General features: G+C 42.8%; 2 protein-coding genes and 1 pseudogene across 3 annotated transcripts; 1 reads left to right on the top strand and 2 right to left on the bottom strand.

Annotated features, from left to right (window-relative positions):
• Positions 1-3,498: 3,498 nt before the first annotated feature.
• LOC116271751 lies at positions 3,499-5,839 on the bottom strand (annotated as a pseudogene).
• LOC101023192 (ATP-dependent Clp protease ATP-binding subunit clpX-like, mitochondrial) lies at positions 5,441-9,074 on the top strand. The gene is given in 3 exon segments (XM_021933819.2): positions 5,441-7,641; positions 7,676-8,460; positions 8,463-9,074. Coding segments are annotated over 3 exon segments (1,890 nt in total). The 5' UTR covers positions 5,441-7,054; the 3' UTR covers positions 8,981-9,074.
• Positions 9,075-18,973: 9,899 nt separating this feature from the next.
• IGFL3 (IGF like family member 3) lies at positions 18,974-20,651 on the bottom strand. Of its 2 annotated transcripts, none has more exons than XM_009199863.4 (4): positions 20,515-20,651; positions 20,161-20,214; positions 19,748-20,049; positions 18,974-19,202 (listed from the first exon to the last, which is right to left on the bottom strand). In XM_009199863.4, the coding sequence occupies exons 1-3, from the start codon at positions 20,537-20,539 to the stop codon at positions 19,775-19,777; spliced, it is 354 nt and encodes a 117-aa protein (XP_009198127.1). In that variant the 5' UTR covers positions 20,540-20,651; the 3' UTR covers positions 18,974-19,202; positions 19,748-19,774. The 2 variants fall into 2 exon arrangements, with proteins under 2 accessions (XP_009198127.1, XP_003919413.1); XM_003919364.5 differs by having other exon boundaries at positions 19,779-20,049; positions 20,515-20,649.
• Positions 20,652-21,928: the final 1,277 nt, after the last annotated feature.

Genomic DNA, 21,928 nt, shown 5'->3' with positions numbered 1-21,928 from the left:
CACTAATACCTGTAAGTTTCTGTTTTTCATCTGAGCTGCATAACAAAGGTCACAGGACATGCTCGAGTGATCCTAGATTGTAGCCATCTAGGCACCACAGCAAAGGACATAAGTTTGGGCAAGACTCCTTTAGCAAAAGCTAGATAACAGCCGTAGGGGCCACAGAGCAAGAGACATATATAAACCTGAGTTATGAGCCTGTCACTGTTTGATAAACTGCCTTTGTTCTTCTTCTTTACATTCACTTTTATGCCACTCAGAAGAAGGTATATAAGCAAGACCCTGTCTTTGTTCAGGGCCCAGTTTTTGGACATTAAGTCTGCTGGGTCTGAGTGCACTCAGTAAAGATCCTCCAATATTTCACCCTGAGGTCTCTCTGATCCTCCTGGTTTCTGCAACAACACAATCACTCACTGCCTTTTTTGGCTGGGGATGGGAGCTCCCCTTGCCCCCTGTGGCTCTCCAGGATTGGTTTTAGGATACATCAAAAACTGTAATGTTATACTTTCATATTCTCATTGCTTATTTCATATCAGTGGCTGAAATTTTCCCAAATAGTTTAGTATACAGTAAAAGTGGCAATGTAGAGTTTACTTAATGGACTTAAGTTATAATTAGGAACCACTTTTATTTACAGAGAATCCATAAAATACAACTTTTTTCCTATTTTATCCTTCAGCTATGCAAAAAGTTGTTCAACCTTTACTGTAGGTGTTTAAGCATGCAAATACAGTTTATAGTGGAGATACCTTCTGACAAGAAGTAAACACCCAGAAGTGATTTTGGTCTTCATCAGAACTCATTATTATTTGTCTGTTTTCCAAGATGATATGATACACCATGTTCACTTACATTTTAAAATTCTGTTTATATATGTAATTCAAATAACAATTATTTTACTTCTACAATTAATGTTTCATTCTATATTTAAATTTCCTGTAAGAAAGATTCCTTGATTTAATAATGAGGAGCTTTATTATTTTTTTTAAATATGGTGACATGTTTCTATATAATTGTGTGCAATTTTTTTACTTCCAGCAACATAAATACTGAGTCATTTATTCTTTATTGCTCATACCCTGGGGTAGTTGTTGAGTTATCTAACATGATGTAAGTACTGTCTTTTGCAGTACTTCATACTCTTTGTTTGTTTTGTTATAGCCAGAACATTATAAAATCCAGTTCTTAGATCAGACATATGTTGAAAGTAACCCTTTTTCCACTTGAATTGTTAAATTGTTTACTCTAGGGTCTTTACTCTATAACTTGCAGTGCTATTCTTTGTTCCAGCACATTGGATGTCACCTCTATATCAGTTGGTCCTGTCCCAATAGTGGCAGAATGATATCAAAAAGTGAAGGTCTCAGTGTAATATGAAGCCTTCAGTTTTTTTCTCACTCTGTTGCCCAGGCTGGAGTGCAGGCGCGATCTTGGCTCACTGCAAGCTCCGCCTCCCGGGTTCACACCATTCCCCTGCCTCAGCCTCCCGAGTAGCTGGGACTACAGGCACCCACCACCATGCCTGGCTAATTTTTTGTATTTTTAGTAGAGACGGGGTTTCACCATGTTAGCCAGGATGGTCTCGATCTCCTGACCTTTTGGGAGGCCCGTCTCGGCCTCCCAAAGTGTTGGGATTACAGGCGTGAGCCACCGCGCCCGGCCGAAGCCTTCAGTTTTTAAAAGTAGTATGTATATCTGTTGGATATTCTGGTGGTAGTCTCAAAAGGATGACCTGATAACCTCACAGGCATCTTTAGTTAATGGGACAACACTGAGAAGTATTCATGTGGCAATAAAAAGGAATAGAAGAGTTAAGCAATGAACCACCCACACTGCTCTGTGAGCGTAATGGATATGATCACACCCACATTGCCAAGTGTCTCTGCCAAAACATATGGAAATACATCTTTCTTCTAGCATTCATGCCTCATTAATGGCTGTGACTCTTTCACAGTCATGGTGTCCGTGTATAAGATGCAAATGGCTATGATCAGATGAGTGACATCTTCATTGAGAAGCTCAACAGGTATTGTTATGAGCATAGATACCAATCAGGTTTACTGCCAGCCCTCTAGCTGAGACTGGTGTTAACATGTGTATCTAATCCTAGATGATCAATTGAGCCACCGACTAACACAAAAACAAGTTTTGCCATTAGAAAAATCTATTAATAGAAACCCAAACCTCACCATTATGAAGTATATCCTTGTAACAAACCTGTAAATGTACACCCCAAGTCTGTACAAATAAAAAATAAAAATAAAAAATATTACATTATGATGAAGCAGTGAAACATAAAACTTTGTTACATGGAACTTTTCCTGTTGCATTCAAAACTGCTTCATTAAATAGTCCTCCAGAATAGACTCTACGACTTTCAAAGCTAGGAGAAATTGGAGTGACCAGTTTATTCCTTTTATGAAGATTTATCCCTGAGATGCTGAGCGTCTATGTGTCAGAAGCTCCCATCTAACTTTCAAAAGGCAGTTTAATTTCCAATAATACTAATTCAACAAAACTGAGAGTTTAAATTAAGCAATTTAACTAATAGGCAAGTATTCTTTGTTGTGCTTCACATTTATTTTGGAGGTCCAAGATCTGCAATTATGACAAAAACCACTACCACCACCTGAGGGTACATTCTGTTTGGCCTTAAATAATTATAGTGGCCCCCACCCCATGTCAGAAATTGGTTTCAGAGTGAACTAGTGACCCTGTTTTTCCAATGAGAAAGGGAAAAAGCTATGGGGCGTCTAGGAAGGTCCCTCCTTCCTAAGAAAAAGACTGAGAATCTCTTTGGATCTCTGGACATTACTGTGTTTGGATGTGATACCAAAACTGTTGCATCCATGTGCCAGGAGCCTGGAGGTGAAACCAGTACAGTCATGACCACAAAGCCGAGATGAACACAAGCTGGGACCTTGAGGACATGGATGAGCAGCTGAATCAAGCAGCCCTGAAACTTGTTTGACCTTAGAACTTCCAAATATGTTAGAGAACAGATTTTCTGATAGCTTAAGCCTGGGGAGCAGGAGTGGGAGTAGACAGCCTGTCACTGTGATTGCTGCCAATGGCTGAAAGTGATTTGGAAGAATCATCACATTCTGGATGTAATGTAATGTTTTGGTTTGGTTTTTACAAATCTGCTATCAAATTGATGATGTGGCTCATACTTAGTGATGGTGTCAAGGAAATACAGTACATTAGAGCTGCTGCTCAGAGTGGAAAGGTGCATTTGAGGGAAGACGTCAATTCCTTCAAAACACTTGTAAGTTTGTTTTAATACTAATTGAAATACAAATGGAATTTTCTTGGAAAAAAGAAAAAGTCTATTAATAAATTGAGAGAGAATTTCTATTTGGGTGCACCCATAGGAGAAAAATCCCCATTGCATTCCATCTTTTCATCAGGGCAGCAATAAATATCGTGACTAAAACACAGCAGTCATAGAGTGTGTGAAATACATCTGAGATGAGACCCAGACTGCTGGTCAACACATCACAGAATGATTCTACAGAGGCAAAAAGCATTCCGTCCTCTCTTAGAGGCAGATGAAAAGACATTGGTAGACAAAATGAAGACCTAGCACTCACTGCCACTCCTCCAGACAGAATGTGTTCTGCACTTTCCTGGTATGCCGTTTTGTTCAGACTGTTGTTGGATGTATTCAAAAATTTCCAAAGCACTAACAAAAATGGGAAAGGATCAATTGTGGGGACATTTGGAAACTTCCATTTTGACTGAACAAATGGATTCCACGTAATCCAGGATTACGACAAAGAAGATAAGCATTGTGCAAGGCATAAAGAGAGAAAACCAAGATTTATCTTTAATCTCAGTTGTCACAGGAAAGATAATGACCCATGGGCACAAGAGAAGCGGGAAATAAGATGGGATAAAGCTTGAAGACTTTTGGCTCCACTGATGTCTATAGAGAGCTTTCTGGGAGCTGTATGAAAACCAACTTTACACCACAAAGCCAAGACTAGCAATAATATTCCATGCTTGTTATCTGCCATGCCTAAGAAGGCAATGGTTGTGTAAAGCATGTAAGTTAGAGCCCTGGACTATCCTAATTAAATAGGATGTTCAGGCCGGGCGCGGTGGCTCAAGCTTGTAATCCCAGCACTTTGGGAGGCCGAGACGGGCGGATCACAAGGTCGGGAGATCGAGACCATCCTGGCTAACACGGTGAAACCCCGTCTCTACTAAAAAATACAAAAAAAAAAAAAACTAGCCGGGCGAGGTGGCGGGCGCCTGTAGTCCCAGCTACTCCGGAGGCTGAGGCAGGAGAATGGCGTGAACCCGGGAGGCGGAGCTTGCAGTGAGCTGAGATCCGGCCACAGCACTCCAGCCTGGGCGACAGAGCGAGACTCCGTCTCAAAAAAAAAAAAAAAAAAAAAAAAAAAAATTAATAAATAAATAAATAGGATGTTCAGCCGTTTTTGCCTTGAGATCATCACTGTCAAAAAGCAGCAACAAATAGATGACAGCAATAATGAAGAAAGCAGTCCCCTGTATTGAAGTTCTGCTCTGTGTTACAAAAAGAGCTTGGTTTATGGCTGTATTTCTCAGAGATGAGAGACAAAATATACAGACAATGGCCAGACCACATATAAAAACAGAACTCTGACCCATGCCCTACAGCTACCTGCCTAGGAAATCAACCCACTTTTCTACAATAAATAGCCCAGGAAGCCACTTGCTGTAAGTCACACTTGTAGGAAGTCAGACTATCTCTAGTAACAATCCAGGAAACTAAACAATAACTCCAGTAACAGTCAGCTCCAAATGGCCAGGACTTGATTAATAACTGACAGCTTCCCAAATTTTTGTTCCTGTTTCTAACTTAGGAGCGACCTAGGAAAGCCAAATATGTACCCTAAACCAATCGCATAGGATGCCGTACATCTAGTTAGCTATCCTCAGCTTCCCCATGCCAACAGCCTCAAATCAGGGAACATGTGAAAAAAAGGATGATACCTTTTCCACTGTAAAGCTTTCCTACTGCTCGGCTGGCCTTTGAGTCTCTCCCAAAATGGAAGTGATGGTGGCTGACTTATTTGTTGTAGAATAGATGGCCTTTGCTTTCTCATCTGGTTAGTCTTTATTTTCACAGAAGTTATTGGTGAGCTCCATTTATTAAAGTCATGGGTGCTGATATGGTTTGGCTCTGTTTCCCCACCCAAATCTTACCTTGAATTACCGCATGTGTTAGGGAGGGATCTGATGGGAGGTGATTGGATCATGGGGGCAGTTTCCCTCATGCTTTTCTCATGATAGTGAGTGAGTTCTCACGAGATCTGATGGTTAAGAAGTGTGGCACTTTCTCTCTCTCTCTCGCCTGCCACCATGTAAGATATGCCTTGGTTCCCCTTCATCTTCTGCCATGATTGTAAATTTCCAGAGACCTTCCCAACCAAGCAGAACTGTGAGCCAATTAAACCTCTTTTCTTTGTAAATTACCCAGCCTCAGGCAGCTCTTCATAGCATTGTGAAAACTGACTAATACAAGTGCTTTTTGAATATGCAGATCCCTGGACTCCCCACAGATTTACAGAATCAAAATCTCTGGGAGTGAGGCGCAGGAATTTGCATTTTCATCCATAGCCCTAGTGGCTCTCATGCATACTAATAATGAGGACCAGCGTCCTAGAATATCTGGCAATTGTCTTTCTTTGGCTTTTGTATCACAACTATGTTATGTGTATGAAATACCTAACTATCTCCACTTGTGTGTTTCAAAAGGTCCTTTTGCCTACAGGAGCAGGCTAAATCTCGTGACATTCCCCACATTCAATCCTCACCCAGAATTCCTGAGCTCTGGGGAAGGTGCCATCTCGAGCCTGATTTGCAAGCCAGAAACACAGGCTTTCTCTTACAGGGAAAATGAAAATACATTTTCAAAATGTGAATAACCCCCAAAATGTCAGGTAAGGCACATAAAACGAAAATCGGGCAGCTTCAGTAGAGAACACAAGACAAAATGAAATGCGACAAATCACTGGAAACGTTGAGGGAAGTAGCAGTTCTGGGTCGGGGAGGCAGAAACAGCTACAACTTGGGAGCTGTGGCCAGTGTGTTCTCTGAGAGGTAGCTATGCAGACCCAAGCTGTCAATCAACCCCAGAAACCTCTGAGGCGGTGAGTCTGGTAAGGCACCCTGACTCTGGTGACTCAGCCTGAGTGGGAGCAGTTTCACTCCCCAACTCTCTGTGTAATCTCATCTTGTGTTTGCAGCCAATACCTACCCAATACAGAAAATTAATGTCTGGGAGGAGGCCAGCAGCTCTTGACATGCAAAGTTCAGATTATTTTCAAGCCTCAAGAAGGGAACCAGCAACAGGGATGAATGAATGAGTAGAGCCACTCACCAGCAAAAAGTGTTGGAATTTTTTCTACGCCACTCCAGCTCCTCATTGCAGTGTTGCTGTAGAGAACTGATGTCCCCAGTTCTGCCCATCTCAGGTATACTCCAGGAGGCTCCCTGGCTGACAGCTTCCTTTCTCTGCCACCTGTGTGAAGGAGCTGCCACTCTCTGTTCTCAGGTCTTAGTGACTGAGGATGGGTCCATTTTTCCTTTTGTTGATGTTGTAAGTGGGACTAGTAATTCTATTTTTGGATTGTTCATTTCCCAATCTTTTAAGAAAGGATTTTCTCTGTGAGTGTGAGTTTACAGAAAAGAGCTCTCATTGTCTTTGTGGCAACACCACCAGATAATATTGATAATGCATTGCTGGCAATATCTACCTGCGGTTTTCTGTAAAAAGTGCTATGAGTTTGAGGACATTTACATAATAGTCTGACTGGGAAATCCTAGATTTTAGTAATTAAAAAAATACATCACGAGGTCGGGTTGGGTGTCTACTCTGGTGAGTAGAGGGCTGTGGGGCACAGAAGCGCGAAGGCCTGGCTGCCGGGGAGGTGAACTCTGCACGGAGTCTGGGGCCCGTGGAAGGGTTCGGAACCGAGTCAGCGAGCCTTGTGAGCAGGATTCGCACTGCAGAGACCCGGAGGTCCTCAGGGGGTGAAGCCCCAGCCTAGGCCCCGCGGAAATGCCCAGCTGCGGTGCTTGTACTTGCGGTGCAGCTGCCGCCCGGCTCGTCACCTCACTCACCTCCGCGCAGAGAGGTATTTCTGGTGATCGCATTCATATACCAGTTTTAGGAAGGCTTGGGACATTTGAAACTCAGATTCTGCGAAGAGCTCCTCTTAGATCCTTTACAGAAACACCAGCATACTTTGCCTCAAAAGATGGGATAAGTAAAGATGGTTCTGGAAATGGAAATAAGAAATCAGCAAGTGAGGGAAGTAGTAAGAAATCAGGCCCTGGGAATTCTGGGAAAGGCGGAAACCAGCTGCGCTGTCTTAAATGTGGCGACTTGTGCACACATATAGAGACCTTTGTGTCATCCACCCGTTTTGTCAAGTGTGAAAAATGTCATCATTTTTTTGTTGTGCTATCTGAAGCAGACTCAAAGAAAAGCATAATTAAAGAAACTGCATCAGCAGCAGAAGCTGTAAAATTGGCATTCCAACAGAAACCACCACCTCCCCCTAAGAAGATTTATAACTACCTCGACAAGTATGTTGTTGGCCAGTCATTTGCTAAGAAGGTGCTTTCAGTTGCTGTGTACAATCACATTGTGGTGGTTCCATTGCATAAGTTCCGTATGTATTATGGGAATACATGATAATATCCCAGCTAATCTGAGACAGCAAGCAGAGGTTGAGAAGCAGACATCATTAACACCAAGAGAGTTAGAAGTAAGAAGACGGGAGGATGAGTACAGATTTACAAAATTACTTCAGATTGCTGGAATGAGCCCACATGGTAATGCTTTAGGAGCATCAATGCAGCGACAGGTAAATCAACAGATACCTCAGGAAAAATGAGGAGGTGAAGTATTGGATTCTTCTCATGATGACAGAAAACTTGAAAAAAGTAATATTTTGCTACTTGGACCAACTGGGTCAGGTAAAACTCTGCTGGCACAAACCCTAGCTGAATGCCTTGATATCCGTTTTGCTATCTGTGAGTGTACAACTATGACTGGATATGTAGGCGAGGATATTGAATCTGTGATTGCCAGACTACTCCAAGATGCCAATTACAGTGTGGAAAAAGCACAACAAGGAATTGTCTTTCTGGATGAAGTCGATACGATTGGCAGTGTGCCAGGCATTCATCAGTTACGAAATGTAGGTGGAGAAGGCGTTCAGCAAGGCTTATTAAAACTACTAGAAGGCACAATAGTCAATGTTCCAGAAAAGAATTCCTGAAAGCTCCATGGAGAAAGAGTACAAGTTGATACAATAAACATCCTGTTTGTTGCATCTGGTGCTTTCAGTGGTTTAGACAGAATCATCAGCAGGAGGAAAAATGAAAAGTATCTTGGATTTGGAACACCATCTAATCTGGGAAAAGGCAGAAGGGCTACAGCTGCTGCAGACCTTGCTAATAAAGTGGGGAATCAAATACTCACCAAGACATTGAAGAAAAAGATCGGTTATTGCGTCATGTGGAAGCCAGAGGTCTGATTGAGTTTGGCATGATTCCTGAGTTTGTGGGACAGTTGCCTGTGGTGGTTCCATTGCATAGCCTAGATGAGAAAACACTTGTACAAATACTAACTGAGCGACGAAATGCTGTTATTCCTCAGTACCAGGCCTTATTCAGCATGGATAAGTGTGAACTGAATGTTACTGAGGATGCTTTGAAAGCTATAGCCAGATTGGCACTAGAATGAAAAACAGGTGCACGAGGCCTTCGGTCCATAATGGAAAAACTGTTACTAGAACCAATGTTTGAAGTCCCTAATTCTGATATCGTACGTGTGGAGGTTGACAAAGAAGTAGTAGAAGGAAAAAAGGAACCAGGATACATCCGGACTCCAACAAAAGAATCCTCTGAAGAGGAGTATGACTCTGGAGTTGAAGAAGAAGGCTGGCCCCGCCAAGCAGATGCTGCAAACAGATAAACTGTCATATTGCTGTCCTGTATATACAGCTTTTCCTTCTTTTGTTTAGGATCATAACTGTCTCTACAGTCTGATATTAAAGGCATTGGATCTATCTTGGATATCATACATGGTCAGAGAAGCCTTTAGGATAAGAATCAGATCATGTATATTATTGTAACATCACATTGATTTTACAGAGGACGTTATGTGGACTTCAATGACACAGTGTTTAGAGATAAAATGTACATTATTTTGGTTCAGTTTTTTAAAAAAAACTATGCTTTAACAAAATTCTTAGGAATTATTTTAAGCAATGCAGGTATTGCAATAACTGTAGATGTTACAATAATGTTACTCCACAAATGGGAAAATAAATTCTTTAAAATTGAATATTGAGAAAAAAAAATACATTGCTTTGCCTCTAGCAAATAAGAACAATATCTCTTTGCTGATTCAGCTATATTGAATCTTTCCAAAGCATTTGCTTCAGTTAAAGCAAGTTTCAATTAGTATTATTCTAATTAGAACAATTTCTAAATTTTTACAGATGAGGTTTCACTATGTTGCACAGGCTGGTCTCAAACTTCTGGCCTCAGGGAATCCTCCTACCTCAGCCTCCCAGGTTGTGGGGATTACATGTGCATGCCACCGAAATGGGCCAATTAGTATTTCTTTTAATGGACAAATTATAATTGTGTGCATTTATCTGATACAGTGTGATGCTCTAATTCATGTAACGGAGTTCTGGGAAAGGCGTACCAACCCACAGTGGTACCTGTGTGGAAAGATTAAATCAAGCTAATTAACATGCCAATTACCTTGCTTATATTTTTAGTTTTAATAGAGCCAGTAAATCTTTTCCACTCGAATTTAACTTATATTAAATTATTTATATTATATAACTTACACAAATTAAATTAATTAACTTGTTTATCTTACATTAAATTAGGCAATTATAATAACTAGTAAAAATTTTATATACTGGTTTGGCATAAACTTAATTGGTTGGAGTAAAAGTAGGCAAGGATTCGATTTTAAAATGAAGCCTTAAAATCTTGAGCTGTATTTGGACTATTTTTTTCTCATTATGTAAGGTACTTTATTATTTATTTGAAAAGTAAGTTTAAGCTTTAATTGAACTAAGCTTATTCAGTAAGTTTTTTCAGTATACCTGGAGAATAAAGGTTAATTGAGGCTGCAGTTAGGAAGTTTTCTCTCTTTTTAAATTTTTATATTTTGTAGACATGAGGTGTCGCTGTGTTGCCCAGGCTGGTCTTGAACTCCTGGCCTCAAGTGATCATTTTACTTTTGTCTCTCAAAGTGCTAGGATTACAGGTGTGAGTCATTGCAGCAGGCCAAGAAGAATTCTCTTAAAAGTCATTTTTAAAAATCTGATTGAATTGGTAGTTTTCAATCCCTTCTTTTTTGTTGTTTTGTTGTTGTTGTTGTTTGTTTGGTTGATTTTTTTAGAGACAGAGTTTGTGCTGTCACTCAGGCAAAAGTGCAGTGGTATAACCATAGCTCACTGCAGCCTCAAACTCCTGGGCCCAAGGGATCCTCCCACCTCAGCCTTTCCAGTAGCTGGGACTACATGCATGTGCCATCATGCCTGGCTAGTATATATATATATATATATATAAAATTGTAGAGACAAGATTCTCACTCTGCTGCTCAGGCTGGTCTCAAACTCAGGGCTCAAGTGATTCTCCATCCCTGGCCTCCCAAAGTGCTGGGATTACGGGCATGAGCCATTGTGCCCGACCCCAATCCCTTCTGTTACCAACTTTAGGTTTATGAATGTGTCCTATTCAGCTATGTGACACACACACACACACACACACACACACACACACACACACACACACCCTGTATAGTTTTCAGGTTGTTTTTGTTTTAATAGAGATGGAGTCTCATTATATTGCCCAGGCTGGCCTGGAACTTTTGGGCTCGAGTGATTCTCCCGCCTGAGCCTCCTGAGTAGCTGGGACTACAGGCATGAGCCACAGCACTTGGCTTTCCAGGTATCACATTGACACTAGGGGGTCTCCTATCTTCCTTGAGTGGCATAGCCCAGGAAGTTATACCACGCTGTTGTTCTCACACATGGGCAGATTTCTGCAGTCAAGAAAATTAGATCTTCACAGGGACATAGGCAGTGCAAAAATTCTACCACTGATGGACAGTCTGACAATTCCTGCTGCTGGCGTTGGTTCTGAGGTCCAGTTTAGCTCCTAGAACTTCATCTGTCTCCTTATGCCTATCACTCTCCTGTTAGCAGATTCACCACCCACATCAAACTTCTAACTTTTGCTATCTCCATCCTGGAGCTTGTAATCCCAAGCAAGATTTGTTTTAAAAATGTTTGCATTTTGGGCCAGGCGCGGTGGCTTATGCCTGTAATCCCAGCACTTTGGGAGGCTGAGGCAGGTGGATCACCTGAAGTCACGAGTTCAAGACCAGACTGAGTAACATGGTGAAACCCTGTCTCTACTAAAAGTACAAAAATGAGTGGGGTGTGGTGGTGGGTGTCTGTAACCCCAGCTACTTGTGAGGCTGAGGCAGGAGAATCGCTTGAACCTGTGAGGTAGAGGTTGCAGTGAGCCCAGATCGCGCCACTGCACTCCAGCCTGGGCGACAAGAATGAAACTCTGTCTCAAAAAAAAAAAATTTTTTTTTTCATTTCTAGTCGAGATTTAAAACATTCGGTTTGTGTGGGAGAATTGTGTTACCTTTGATTTTTTGTGGTTTCCTAATTCTGCCTTTCAAACAAACACTGTATTATCTAAGAAGCACAGGCATGTGTAAACGTCTTCGTGCGTAAGTACTGCATAAGACCTAAAATTAAGGCCCAACATTATATACGTCCTTGATAGCTGGGGACATTGGGAGGGCCTTACAAGTCTGAACCACAAAGTTTGCCCCTCATGCTGCTCCTGTGGATAAGGTCTCTCAGCCAAACAACCCTCCCTATCAAGGAGACCGGTTATAGTTCTTGTTTATTCCTGAATAGCTGGTTTCAGTTCCCTGCCAGACCCTGAAATCACTTAAGCAGCCCAGTCACATTCATTCTGTGAATCCATTCGTTCTTTTTATTTTTTATTTTTTTGGAGATGGAGTCTCATTCTGTCGCCAGGTTGGAGTGCACTGGCACGATCTCGGCTCACTGCAGCCTCCACCTGGGAAAGTTCAAGTGATTCTTCTGCCTCAGCCTCCCAAGTAGCTGGGACTACAGGCACATGCCACCATGCCCAGCTATTTTTTTTTGTATTTTTAGTAGAGACGGGGTTTCACCACAGTGGCCAGGATGGCCTCAATCAAGATGTGGGTCACCGCGCCCGGACTACCATCCATTCTTTTTTTTTTTTTTTTGGAGACGGAGTCTTGCTCTGTTGCCCAGGCTGGAGTGCAGTGGCCGGATCTCAGCTCACTGCAAGCTCCGCCCCCCAGGTTTACGCCATTCTCCTGCCTCAGCCTCCCGAGTAGCTGGGACTACAGGGGCCCGCCACATCGCCCGGCTATTTTTTTGTACTTTTAGTAGAGACGGGGTTTCACCGTGTTAGCCAGGATGGTCTCGATCTCCTGACCGCGTGATCCGCCTGTCTCGGCCTCCCAAAGTGCTGGGATTGCAGGCTTGAGCCACCGCGCCCGGCCCATCCATTCATTTTTAAAATGAATCTTGCTTGGGACTACAGGCCCCAGAATGGAGATAGCACTTCCTCCTGCAGGAACCAGGGACCACCTCACTCTCTTGACACTACAGAGCCTGCCTTCCGTAGCCCCTGCTTGTTGGGTGCTCCTAAATGCAACGTTTGTGGCCATTCTTAGCATGCAGTGTCCTCCCTCAGGCTGTGAGCATAGGTGGGGCTAATGATCTACTGTTGATTTCATCCACCCAGAATTAACGTCCTGTGTTTTGCCATCCCCACAGCCCTAGGGTGGGAATCCTTTTCTTATAAACGAGGTAAACAGGAGGCAATTAAAACAATAAAAAAAATTAAAGGAAAGTTTAGTGTTCATAAATGTGTTTAACATTAAACCACCGATAGTCTAGAAGCAGCCTTTGAAACTTCTGTAATTTGGAATAGACTTTGGAGCAGCCTTTTACACTTTGGAAGCAGCCTTTTAAACTTCTGTAATTTGGAAGTTCTGTAGTTTGGAAGTTCTGTAATTTGGAATAGACTTTGGAGATGAATCATAATGGCTGAATAGATGCAGGTAGGTGTCCTCCACAGAGAAAACCAGAATAGCAAGTAGATACTCACATTTCAAACAAATGGTCTAGGAGAGAATGCTGGGGTTCACCAGAGAAGAGATGGGAAGCACCAGAAGTAAGCAGAGGGTCCGAGGCAGCTTGCCCGCCTGGGATTGACTGAGCTGGGAGAGACTCCTGGATGTGGGGGGGCAATAAGAGGGACAGCCCCTGGGCTCCACACTCCCAAACGGGCTTTTATAGTCTTGGCTGTGGGAGAAACACCGGACTCACCAGGGCCTCAGGCCCGACATACGAAGCTGCCTAAAGATGTTGCTCCAGAAAGGGAACCCACACGCACTCCCACAGGCATCTGAACCCTGGGCAGCCTCAGATGGGCACTATTTTGAGCCCAGACATCAGGTATCTACGGACAGCTGCTGCCACTGTGCTGCTGCAAGAAGGCGGAAGGGAGACCAGGCACCCCTGGGAGGGTCACTGCCGCCCTGCCGAAGGCTGCAGTTGAGACTTAGACATGAGCAGACTGCATTCCCCATAGCTTCTTGCCCATGCTGCTTGCGTGGGAGGGACCTCAGCCTCTGTGGTTGCAGGCCCAAGGTGCAGTTTTCATAGTTGAAGTTCAGGCTGTGCCCCACCCTTGGCCTCAGTTAGAGTTGACTTGGCTGCAGCTGTGGCCCGGTTTAGGAGGGACAGGGAGTCCAGGCTCTCCTATACATACTCAGGATAATACTCAACACCCTGCTGTGGGATGATGCTTTTCTAGGAGGGGTCTCTGTCTTGCCTGGTCACAAGCCCACAGCTGGCACCATTTTAAGTGTTTAACACTTGGCTGTGCCCCGCCCTCCAGGTGAGTTTGAGGTGATGTGTTCCACACCCTGCTGGGAGAGGAACAGGGTAGACCAAGCTCTCTTACCAAACAGGGTAGTCCAAGCTCTCCAGGGTACACCACACACAGGACAATGACCACTGCAGTGCTACAAGTGACTGTGGGACTGGGGACAAGCCTGCCAACTGATCGCATCTTCTTATAACACCAACATGGAGGGCTTGAGTCCCAGTGAGCTGCTCCCCCACTGCTACTGCTATCTCCCATGCCACACCAGCTGTCCAGGGGCCTGAGAACCTGCCCACACACCGGGATCATCGCTCCCACTACTAGCTTCTAAGCCAGACATCTGGAGGCCCAAGAATCAGCCCCTAGAACCCACTAACTCGAACCAGGGTATACGGCTCTGGGGCCTAAAAACAGTCACTCTCATCCCACTGCTGCCACTACTGGGGCCAAAGACTGGCTCAGTTGACATCCAAGTCCCCAGTTAAACTTTACTACAACCTCAACTAATAGCTGTAGCTTAAGCCTCTGAGGAAATCACAGATACCACTGACCCCGAATACTGCCAAAGAAGTCATACAAAGACCACTCTACTGCAGGTCAACCGGGATAATTTCCCTAACCCCTTCATGAGACTTGTGACAGGGGTACTCAAAATACCTGTAGCGCTCAATTGCTCACCAGTGGGTGGGGTGGGGTGGGGGTGGAGCATGCTGGCAAGGGGATGCAGGAGCCAGGGCAGGCGTGTTTTGGGCACTGGCAGGAGCACAACTCTGTACTGGCCCTGTGGCAGCATCTGGGGGATGCTCACAACCCATGAAGCCTCAGAGGGAGTGTCGCAGTCAGTGCTCTTTTGGCTCTGCCATCCACGAATGGCTTAGGTGTTTAACAGCTCGTTGTGACAGCCCTGTGTATCCTGAGCTCCTGCTCAGTGTCCAGGAAGAATCAGGTTGCATGAACGAATTGAAGATAGTAAATGTCGGGAATTTTATTGCCAATGAAGGTGGCTCTCAGTGGAAAGGGGAGCTGGAAAGGGGATGAAACAGGAAGGTATTTTTCCCCCGAAGTCTGGCCGTCTCCAGCTGGGCTCCTCTCCAAAGCTATGCCATCAGGCCATCCCTCTGAAGTCAAGTTGCTTCTCTCTGAAGTTCATCTGTAGTCTCTGATGTCCAGCTGCTTCTCCTCTTCTTCCCTTCTCTGCTCTCTGCCAGTGGAGCCTGGGGATTTTATGGGTACGGGACAGGGGCAGGGGTGACGGGGCAGGCCAGGAGTGGTTTTGGAAAAGGCAACATTTGAGCAGGAAAACAGGGATGTAAAGTTCCCCCATGGGCCGTGGTTCCAGCCTTGAGGGTGGGTCTCTTACCAGGTACCCTGCCCTTTTGTGCCTAGAATTTTCCTGCCTCCTGTTCCTATCACAGTGCCCCAAATCAAAGTGTCTTAACAACGTACATCCTCAGGAAAAAATTATCCCCTACAAAAGCAATTTTAACAAACTGGAACAAGTGACTTGGCTGCTACACCCAATGTGTAGATATCAACAGAAGGACACAGTCACCATGAAAAAGCAGGAAGATATGACACCACGTGAAAGATCATAACAATTGTCCAGCAGTAGATCCCAATAACAAAGAATTCCTCAAAATGCCAGATAAAGACTTAAAAATATGGATCTTAAAGAAAATGTGATGCAATAGAAATCTGAAAACCAACACAAAGAAATCAGAAATTCAGTTTGGAATATGAATGAGAAATTTACCAAGAAGATACAGATATCATAAACTTCTATAATTTGGCTATTGCACAGCATGATGCATATAGTAAAAGAAAATGTATATTTCAAAATTATTAAGAGAGTACATTTCAAGTGTTCTTACCACGGAAAAATGTCAAATATTGAAGGTAATAGATATGTTAATTTCCTTGAGTTTAATTATTCCACCTTGAATTCATCAATCATGCTGCATCCCATAAACACAACTATAATTTGTCAATTTAAAATAAAAAATTAAAAAAATAAACTTAAGAGGTTTATTTTTACTTTTATTTTTATGCTTTTTAAAATTCACATCCAATTTATAGCCCTTTAAAAATATATTTACATTTCAAGATACACATTTGATGGAACATGTACATTTGTCAGTGCTTAGAAAGTTCCAGTCCTATAGTCCCAAAAAAAGACAAAAAAAAAAAAAAAAACCAAAAAAAAACAAAAAACAAAGTTAGCCAGATGTGGTAGAATGTGCCATGTGAGTGTAGTGCCAGCTACTTAGGAGACTGAGGTAGGAAGATCACTTGAGCCCAGGAGGTTGAGGCTGCAGTGAGCTGAGATCATGCCACTGCACTCCAGCTTAGATGACAAAGTGAGATCCTGTCTTGAAAAAAAATAAGAAGAAGAAGAAAAGAAAATTTCTAAGATTTTCCTCCCATCCGCTCACTCCAACACTCATAGCCTGAGCATCTTCCCAAGATGCATCTCAACAACTCACTGAGATGAGAATTATTTCCTCTCAACTGTGAAGAAAGAAAAATTGAGGAATTATGAGACAAAGACAAGGAGAAGAGAGGAAAGATTTCAGAATTAGCCAGAGATAAAACAACAGTGTCTCAGGTGATGACTCTCTAGGATTGGTGTCACGTGAGTAGTAAAAAGAATTCACCAAGACAGTTGTAGGTAAAGAAAGGCAGATTTTTTAAGCAAAAATAGAAAAATATGTTGCAAGAAAGCAAAGGCAAAACAGCAAGTGGAGAGCTGACTGCAAAGAGACAAAGGCTTGCTGGGGATTTTATAGGATGGTGCTTGTGCTGGAGGGAGCTACTTACAGTACTGATAATGGCAAGGTTGCAGTGAGCTGATTTGCATTTTTCTTTTTTTAAATGAAATTTAGGCCGGGCGCGGTGGCTCAAGCCTGTAATCCCACCACTTTGGGAAGCTGAGACGGGGGGATCACGAGGTCAGGAGATCGAGACCATCCTGGCTAACATGGTGAAACCCCGTCTCTACTAAAAAATACAAAACACTAGCCGGGCCAGGTGGCGGGCGCCTGTAGTCCCAGCTACTCGGGAGGCTGAGGCAGGAGAATGGCGTGAACCCCGGAGGCGGAGCTTGCAGTGAGCTGAGATCTGGCCACTGCACTCCAGCCTGGGCAACAGAGCGAGACTCTGTCTCAAAAAAAAAAAAAAAAAAGAAAAAAGAAAGAAATTTAACTTGGCTTTTACTGCATTTTTAAAATGTAAAAATGTAAAAACAAACACAACATAGTATTTCAATGCTGTACCTTTATGCAAATGACTTCATCTATCTTTTTAAAACTTGCTGTGATATAGCTAATGCTAAAACTGACACAGCTTCACTTTCTTCTTTTTCTCTATACTGAAAGCTGCAGAAATACACCTTTAACTCCAAGGCAATTTGGTTGAAGCCCTCAAAATAAAAAGTATACATCCACTTCCACTGCCCTGACTTTCCCCACATTGTTAATTGTGATTCTCTGTGCCATGTTAGTAGATTAGGCAGGCTATATATAATTTGTACAAAACATCTTTAGCCAGGGTAAGGCTTTAGAAACTATCTTAAAAAGAAACTTGTCAAAATATTTTTGATATTTAGGACAAATACTAAATATTATAATTTTCTCCCAGCACATCTGTTTACACAGCCCAATTAGCTAGGTGACCTGTTAAAGACCGGCTTATGGAATGAATAGGTGAAGTCATTTCCTGAGCCAAAAGATACAGATAATAAATGTTAATAATAGCAGCAGACTAAAAAATTCCTTTTTGTTGTTTTCCATAGTCAACGGTTTTAGCAAAAGAACTTTAGAAAATGACAGATTTTTTTGGTAAAGTTAATGCCTGAAAAGAGTTTAATAAAGAACATCCAAGGCCTGATTGCTATTTTTCTGAATGTCACTTCTAGTTACTTTCTGTAAGTTACATTCAGTTACCATCAGACATCTTACTGATGCATGGAAAAATGCCCCAGAAACTTGCAATGGTTTACATACATTTTACATTACATGTATTACCTCTTAAAACCCCCAACAGAATAAAGTCTTAGCAAACACAAATTTTAATTTCTGAACACCCTTCCAGTAAGACTGTAAAGGTGGGAGGAAGGGGAGGAAGGATTTGTTTTTTGTTTTCCTAGTCTACTTGATTAAAATTTAATCTTCCAAGGGTTTGTTTAGCTCACTATCCAGGCTGCTAGCATTATGATGAACATTATGACTTCTTTCCAGGGTCAAAAAATGACATTTGAAAGTAACGTAAATGCTATGACATGATTTTCCCAAGCATGACCTCATCTTGAAACATTAGAATATTTAAGAATTCTAAAGATTGGTATACCACCACTGCACCAGATTTTTTTTATTTTATTTTATTTTTTATTTATTATTATTATACTTTGAGTTCTAGGGTACATGTTCATAACGTGCAGGTTTGTTACATATGTATACTTGTGCCATGTTGCTGTGCTGCACCCATCAACTCATCAGCACCCATCAACTCGTCATTTACATCAGGTACAACTCCCAATGCAATCCCTCCCCCTCCCCCCTCCCCATGATAGGCCCTGGTGTGTGATGTTCCCCTTCTCACGTCCAAGTGATCTCATTGTTCAGTTCCCACCTATGAGTGAGAACATGCGGTGTTTGGTTTTCTGTTCTTGTGATAGTTGGCTAAGAATGATGGTTTCCAGCTGCATCCATGTCCCTATAAAGGACACAAACTCATCCTTTTTTATGGCTGCATAGTATTCCATGGTGTATATGTGCCACATTTTCTTAATCCAGTCTGTCACTGATGGACATTTGGGTTGATTCCAAGTCTTTGCTATTGTGAATAGTGCTGCAATAAACATACGTGTGCATGTGTCTTTATAGCAGCATGATTTATAATCCTTTGGGTATATACCCAGTAATGGGATGGCTGGGTCATATGGTACATCTAGTTCTAGATCCTTGAGGAATCGCCATACTGTTTTCCTTTAATTATTCCAACAGCTACAGGAATTTTTTTATAGTTTTTTAATTTTATGAAATTAAAGCTGAAGAAAATAACTGATTTAGAAACCATAATAAAAGGAGAAATCCTTAGCCAGAGATATCAGTTCTTCCTGAAAAAGGATAGGTTACCTCCTCTCATTGCAGTTTTTGTCAAGGTATCTTAACTGGTTTCAGGTAGAATTAAAAATTCACCTTAAAAATAGAAACAAACAAAAGGGACATTAACTAATAAAAATATGCTCAAATTTACTGACAGAATCATGGGCACTTCATACAATACTTAGACTCTACCAGTTTTAAGTAAAATAACAAAAAAATTACAATTACAAAGCCAGTCTTTTCCCTTGGGGAAACCAAAATCCACTTTTGACCAATTGTTCCCTGCATATACATATACTGTATATTATTATAAACTTCTTCAGAGAAGCAAAGCATCTTTGTCTTCCCGACACTGGATTATTTAGCATGTTAGGTTTTTACATCAGGAAGGCAACTGCATGACTTATATTTTTCTACCAGCTGAGGATCTGGTGATAGCTGGGTGCAAGAAGTTTGTGAGTTATTTATACAGGAGGGCTATTTGTCCTGGACCATGAAGAAAGGCAGACTTATAGCTTATCTGCTTCTTCTTTTTGCTTTCCCCTGCTCCCACCAGGCTGACTCTTCTGCCCTTATTAGAACTCCACAAACAGGAGTTCCCCTTCAAGCCCTCCGTATCCCTCATCCCTCCCTCATACCTTTAGTTAAGAGCAAGGTAGGGGCCTTTACCCGATACAGCTCCGGGAGATGGGAGATGAGTGACACTGAGACTTCATACCCAGAACCTTCAGCTTCACAAGAAACTTCTGCTGGGGGCCAAAAGACTCGGGACAGCAGAGCTCAAAGCAGGGCCAGAAGGTGCAGTTGGAGCCACAGCGACGGGTCTGCTCTAAGGACAAGATGGCATCATCGTAACAGCACTGCTCCGAAGGGTTGTAGATCTTGTTCCCACACCTGGGCGCCGGCTGGCACAGCCATGGTCCTGAGTCAACAGGAGCATCTAGGGGCAGACATTGATGGTGTGCATCCAAGGAAGAACAGATACTCAGTTCCCGGTCTCTCTTCCCAACGTCACCTCTTCCCTTTTCATTCTTCCCTGTCCTGTCCTTACCTGTAGTTCCTTGTGAACAGTGGGAGAGGAAGACTGTTATCCCCCAGACAAGAACTAAGGGAGAAAGAAAAAAGGTTCAACATGGAGCTGAGAATGTGACAAGTACGGAAACAAACAAACAAAAAAAACAGGGGTTAGGGTGGTTTAAAGGTGGAGATTATCACTTGGGGCTAAATCTGTATGGGATCCTGTTCAGGCAGGCTCTGAGCAGCACGCTCGTCACGCTTTGAGATAACTAGAAGGTAACAGGAGGCTGGAATAATGTTAGAGATAAAGGGGAATGAATTGGGTTGAGGTTTGGGAGCTGCACTGGGGATGGGATGAGATGATGTTTGGATTTGGGGTCCTACTTACCCAAGATGCAGCATCGTGGCATCATGCTTCCAAAGAGGCTCTCAGAGAACTAAAGGAGAGGGGTAAAAGGCTGGAACTTATGGATGCAGGCTAAATGGGCTTGTCTGTTACCCTGGTAAGTTTACTGATTGGACGGTTGCTGATCGTGCCACCTGCAGTCTCCCAAGCACACTCCTTGAAAGTAACTGAAGTCTCCCAAGCACATTCCTTAGTTTCTGTAAGGAGGAGACTGGGTGGCGTAAGGGACCAGAGAGCCGAATATTGCAGACTGACTAATTGCATTCTCTGTATACTGTTCCCAGACCTCAGGGTGAATGAACGTAGGTTGGTCCTACTCCAAGTTAGGCTTCTAAGAGTTTTCGAGCTCTGGCATTGATGAGGAGAGAGTGCCCAACTAAGCTCCAATCAGAGAGAATACTTCAGCCACTTCCCCATCTGGTTTCACGTTCTTCCCTTCCTAATGCTTGTTTCTTCTAAATTACCCAAGCACGATGTCTCTGGAAATGTCAAGGGGACCCTTTCTGAAGCCACTTTGTTTTTTGCTCTGGAGTCATTAGAGTTGTCACCTGCCCTAGCAGATGAGTCATGGCTCTGGAAACTTCAATAAGGGGGGTGGGGGTGGAGAATAGCAATGGCCTAAATCTCCTGGTGTGCTTGGTGCAAGGATTCAGAGACCTCAAGCATCTTAGTTACATGGTCAGGGAAAGTACTAAACACCTGCTTTTCATAATCATATTATATTAGTGGCCAATGATATGTGATGTAGTACTTAGATGTGTGTAGTACTTAGGTGTGCAGACGGAGGCAAGGGAAAGGCAGGGCAAACTGAGGCCTGCCAGGCAAGTGCCAGCTAAGGAAGGGCTTGGACAATTTCAAATAATCCCAAAGCTGTGGAAAGGACCTCAGCCTTCATGGGTATGTGATGATTCCATCAGAAAATGTCTAAGGATTGGCCAGACTTTCCATCCTCCACTTGCTGGCACAGCACAGGGATGAGTTCATCCAGCCTGTACGATAGCCTTTGAAATGGTTCTCCTTTTCTGAGCTTCGTTCTTAGCTTCCTGTACATGTGCGGAGGTGTGGGGTGTGGTTTGGGTGCACAAGGCTGCTTTTCCCTACCCCGGAACCTAAGAAGGCCAACCATGTGAAGATTCCTAGTGAGCCCAGGCTATCAGCTTGTTTACTACCAAATGTTAAAAAGAAACGTTCGAGTTTGATTAGGTAAATTACAAAGGACAAATAATAATATCTTTAATATACAATTTTCATTCTTCTTCCAGATGAAACTTCAGCTTGACTATTGGGCATTGGGAAGTTAATGTGTACTTAACTTTTCATCTTACAGAAGTGGAGAGGGGCAACTTGAAGGGATAATTTTTAATACATTTTATAATGATAATCATTTAGATAAATT

The sequence above is a fragment of the Papio anubis genome, chromosome 20 (genome assembly GCF_008728515.1).
Source record: "Papio anubis isolate 15944 chromosome 20, Panubis1.0, whole genome shotgun sequence".
Classification (NCBI taxonomy): Eukaryota; Metazoa; Chordata; class Mammalia; order Primates; family Cercopithecidae; genus Papio; species Papio anubis.
This window is presented reverse-complemented; position numbering and strand designations above follow the sequence as displayed.